Here is a 5,264-nt window from a genome sequence, read left to right as displayed (position 1 = left end):
AATAAGTCAGTTGAGAAAGATAAATATCATATAATCCTACTGATATGAAGAATTTGAGAAACAAGACAGAGGATCATAGGGAAAGGGAGGGAAAAATGAAACAGGATGAAACCAGAGAGGGAGACAAACCATAAGAGACTCTTAATCTCAGGAAACAAACTGAGGGTTGCTGAAGTGGAGGGGGGTGGGTGGGAGGGATGGGGTGGCTGGTGATGGACATTGGGAGGGTATGTACTATGGTGAGCACTGTGAATTGTGGAAGACTAATGAATCATAGACCTGTACCTCTGAAACAAATAATACATTATATGTTAATTAAAATTTTTTAAAATAATAATTTAATAAAATACATTTTGATTAACAAATCATATTTTACATTTATTAAAATAAAACAACAGTTTATTAAAGGCAGTATCAATATTTTACCCATCTTAAGTTTATAATTGCTATACTATTAATGCCTATTAACTCGACTGCTGGAAACCTCAGGTTCTCTCAAAATGCTTACAAATGGGTTCCCTTTATTATGGATAATAGAATTTTTTTTTCAGTGTCTAGTGTTCTAGACAAGTGTTTAATGGGATTCTGATCTTACAACTCAAAGCTATGAGATTCCCCAAGTATTCACAGCTTCTGATTTTTCTGAGATCCCTGATAGGACACAGATGCTTGAGATTCATTTACCCAACAAATATTTAGGGACTGTGTACTTGTTCACCCCTAGAGTAGAGAACAAGACAGACATGGTCCCTGCTCTCTGGTAGCTTCCTGAGAAAGTAGAAGGTTTGGTGAAACATTTTATCCTAGATGCACTGGCACTCTTTACTGGCCATTGCATCCAACCCCCCAATTGCTGTATCAGCTACAAATAGCTCAGAACTGTCTTTTTCTCCTGAGAATTGCCCTTTATTAATAGGAGCTACTTTATCCATAAACACCTGAAAGCTTACTCACACGCCTGTTACCCTTAAAACTGTCAGTTAGCTTACCAGCAAAAATGGGTTTATTCAGGAATAGCAGACAAATGCAATTCAGAACATGCAAGCTACTACAAAACCATGGTTGTCTAGAGAACAAAGGAGAGGAATGCTCTTTTATAGAGGAAAGGGCCCGATGGGAGAGGCCGTTATAAACAAGAAGTCCATTGGAGGAAACTGGGAGTTCCAAGTGTAGTAGCTTTTTATTGGCTGAGTTGTGATAGTCTCTTATTAGCTGGGCTCTTTCTGGACAAGAAGAAAGTCCTTATTCCTGTCTGGGAAGTCAAGTGCATGCTTTTTCCTCTTGGTTTTGCACAACAAGTGGCAGTAGAGCTTGAGAACTTCTCCTTCTGGTCTCCGAACTCTATTTTAGTGAGGTTTCCCTTTCTTTATTTTCGTACCCCTAGCCCCAGGGGTGACTGATAGCCAATGACCATAAAGGGATATAAAAGGCCCCTTTGCCTTAAAGTGGGGTACCCCCATGATGCCATTCATGCTCCAAAGCTCCCCCATGAGCTCAGGCTAAGGCTATACTTCTGTTGAAATTACATCTTTATTTAGCTTTCCCCCCTATTTTCCTCACTTCCCTCCAGGTTTTTACTGAGGACATCCTCAGTAAATCATCTGCCCAAGAATCCCCATTTTGTCTCTGCTTCTAGAGAACTCAAGGAGACTTTAATTTTACTTACTCAGCACAGATGGATTGGTGTTTCTTGATGCTTCTTCTCAATTCCCAGGTAGGGTTGCCAGATTTAGCAAATAAAAATGCAGAATGCCCAGTTAAATTTGAATTTCAGAGAAACAATGAATAATTTATTAGTATAAGTATGTCCTGTGCAATATTTGGGACATACTTATACTAACAAATTATTCATTGTTTCTCTGAATTTCAAATTTACCTGAGAGTCCCATATTTTATCTGGCAACCTTATTTCTGGGTGGTTTGGGTTTTTTTGTTTTTGTTTGTTTTTTATAGTCATAGCTTTATCTTCCATAGCTTCTCAACAAGCACAGACCTTACACATTTCACACCCCCTACATTTCAGCTTTCTCCCTCCTTTTCAACAGAACTAACTTTGAGTTCTAAGGCTCAGATGGACTTTACTCATCTTCCTGTCATGTCTCCCAGAACCCCACTGCAAAAACTGATACCATTTTCTGAAGCTCCTATTTTCTCTTTAAATCTCTAATACCTTCTTTTTCTAATTATCCCCAATGGGAGTGACTCATGATTTTCAAGCATTAATATCCAAACACTCTTGTATTCTACAAAAGCATCCAGAAGTAAATATTCATTACTATAATTTCATATAAAGGGATTTTGGGATTAGGAAGGGATAGCTCTATTCAACTATTACAGATAAGAGAATAAAATGAGGATAGCCATGTTAAATTTGGATAAGAAAATATGACAACAAACCAAAAAGTAATTTTTAATGTATGAATTAAAATAATTTAAATGCATACCAATGTTCTGTAACATCTGTCAGTTAGAGGTGTAATGACAAGTCGAGGTGAATTGCCAAGATATTCATAAGCATATTTTACATTGCAATTAATGATACGAACTCGAGCATTTTCAAATTCCCAATAATATCGAAGCTGAGCAAGCCACTGGAAATCTGTATCATGGGACACACCTAGAAAGAATAAATTAAAACAAGACACATAATCCTGAAATGGAAAAATAATTTGAAAAATAGGTATCCTATCATCTTTTATAACAGCAAATAATTTGTTTTCCAATTTATAAAAAAGATCATGTAAAATAAATTCTGTTGAGAGAGAAAAAGATGTATAGTATAAATCTTTGTTTCTAGAAGCTATTAATATTTTATCTTTAACATTACAGGAAAGAGTCACATACCCATATCAATCATGTCCATGACCACATCTCTGGCATGGACATCAATTGTAACCAAAGCTCCCAGAGTAATCCTGGTCTGCTTAGACAGTTTTCCCCTTACCAGCTCTACAATATCATTTAGTTGATTCTGAAGTTCCTTATAGTACTTCTTTAATGCCTACAAAATAAAAAAGCAATTAAACTAATGGTATATAGTATCTAAAACATGTATTTTATATACTCTTTTACAAAACAATTCTGACTTCATAATATATCTTAATATAGAAATGAATTCTAGAACAGAATGACTTTGTCTAAGCTTCATAAAATACAAGAACAGGTTTCCAAAGAATTGTATAATTTTAATGCTAGGTGTACAAACTGGTGGGAAGACTGCCTTTACAAAAAATAGATAAGCTAACTAAGAAACATAGCAGTAGAAAAGAATGTATATGTAAAAAAAAGCTTTGGGGCACCTGGATGGCTCAGTTGGTTAAGCATCCGACTCTTGATTTTGGCTCAGGTCATGATCTCAGGGTTGTGAGATCAAGCCACTTCAGACTCCATGCTGGGCATGGAGCCTGCTTAAGATCCTCCCTCTCCCTCTGCCCCTCCCCTGTGCACACTATAAATAAATAAATAAATAAATAAATAAATAAATAAATAAATAATAAATGCTTTACCTCTGTCCCACCACTTATAACTTCCTGTGTCTCAGAAGTCCAGAACATTTGAGAAACACAAAGTACAACTTGGCCAGGCCACTCTCGAACCCAATCTTTTCTTGCAGATTCTGGATAAGCCTGAGTAATTAAAATGCATTTCTAACTTTAAAAGATTATGGAAGGAATAAAAAGCTAAATGTCTAACAATAGGGAAATAACAGTATTTGGTACATTCATAGGCTAGAACATCACATAGTCATGAAAACTTTCAGATGACTATTTAAAAGAAAAATTGTTATAAATTATATTTTAAAATTATTTGTTTATTCATAAAAGAGTAGAAAAATGAATATTAATATGTTAACAGTTATCTCTGGAAGAATTTAATTGTTGATTATTCTCGAAAGTGATTTCTATATGATTTTTATGTTGCTTTGCTTTGGGGAGTTCTCAAGTTTTCTATATAGAATACATATTATTTCTATTATAATGAAATATAAGGGTTTTATTAATCTGTAAAAAAAAGTCAGTCTAATAGATTATATATTGATGCTGATTTAATTGAAAAGGAGACTACACAATCTAGTGGAGGACTGGGTTAGTAGTTAGAACCCTTGTAGGATTTATCTATAGCTTTTCTAAAAACTTATATGACCAGAGTATACAATTTGAACAATTAAATATTTGTTGAATTATACATAATTTAACAATCTGTGCTTTTGAGTTCAAATTATACTCTCATTTCTTTCTAACATTTTTATGTTCAAAATGCATTTAAATGGATTGAGGGTGAAGTTTAACCTTTTAAAAAAAATAACATGCTTCAAGTGATAATAGTAGATTCAAATTATAAACTGAAAAAACTGCAGAACAAAATTTGAAGTTGACACTAATGGGAACTATATTTTTAATACAATAACACCATCTTGGAAAAAATAATGTTGAACGTAAAGATATAAACTTAAATGCATTGTATTAGCAATATTTGGAAATAAAAACAAGTGACAAGTTTCAAAGAAGGATAAGTTTCAAAGAATGTATGAGCCATTGCTAGGTACATAGAAGGTAAATTTCTATACTAATCAAGGAAATACTTTCATGGATAATGTTGATTTTTTCCTGCATATTTTAATCTGTTTGGGATCATAAATAGAAAAAGAAAAGAAAAAGTCAAGTTTTATCTGCAGGAACATTGAAACTGAATAGAATAGCCACTGCAATAAAATGAGCTTCACCGCGTGAAAGAAAAGGGATACCTCACTCATATAAAGTAAGTTTGCTGGATTTTAAAAGGCTGCAATGCCTTTTAAATGCCTTTTTTTGAGAGGGGAAAGATGGTAGAGGAGTAGGGTGACCCTATTTCAACTGGTCCCGGAATTGAGCTGGATATCTACCAGACCTCTCTGAGCACCCATGAAACCAGCCTGAGATGTAAGAAGATCTGGATCTCTACAAACAGAATATCGCAGGCAGTTGGTTTTGAGGTACCAAGCGGAGAGCCGTGATCCTGCGGGCAGATATCGGAGGATAAACGGCAGCAGGAGGGAGCCTGGCCATGGGGATCCTACACCGCCAGTGAGTGACAGCCTCTCACGCTGCGGACGGGCACAGACTCACAGACCAGTAGCGCCGGGAAAGGACTTTAGGGCAGCCCCCGGGGTGGAAAACCCGGCGCGCACGCGAACTGCAGCGCCCCCCCCTCCCCGGCAGAAACCCAGAGCGAAAGTCGCGCTCACGCGAACTGCAGCCTCTGAGACGGAAACCCGGTGAGCCGGG

At 36.2% G+C, this 5,264-nt stretch overlaps 1 protein-coding gene across 1 annotated transcript; it reads right to left on the bottom strand.

The window, feature by feature from the left end:
* Positions 1-430: 430 nt before the first annotated feature.
* LOC145718237 (dynein axonemal heavy chain 12-like) lies at positions 431-3,701 on the bottom strand. The gene is made up of 3 exons (XM_081809692.1): positions 3,507-3,701; positions 2,845-3,001; positions 431-2,617 (listed from the first exon to the last, which is right to left on the bottom strand). The coding sequence occupies exons 1-3, from the start codon at positions 3,552-3,554 to the stop codon at positions 2,433-2,435; spliced, it is 390 nt and encodes a 129-aa protein (XP_081665818.1). The 5' UTR covers positions 3,555-3,701; the 3' UTR covers positions 431-2,432.
* Positions 3,702-5,264: the final 1,563 nt, after the last annotated feature.

This window comes from Leptonychotes weddellii, unplaced genomic scaffold (assembly GCF_054177405.1).
Source record: "Leptonychotes weddellii isolate Sample4059 unplaced genomic scaffold, ASM5417740v2 HiC_scaffold_12487, whole genome shotgun sequence".
In the NCBI taxonomy this organism is placed as follows: Eukaryota; Metazoa; Chordata; class Mammalia; order Carnivora; family Phocidae; genus Leptonychotes; species Leptonychotes weddellii.
Note: the sequence above shows the minus strand (reverse complement) of the source record. Positions and strands in the feature narration are given on the sequence as shown.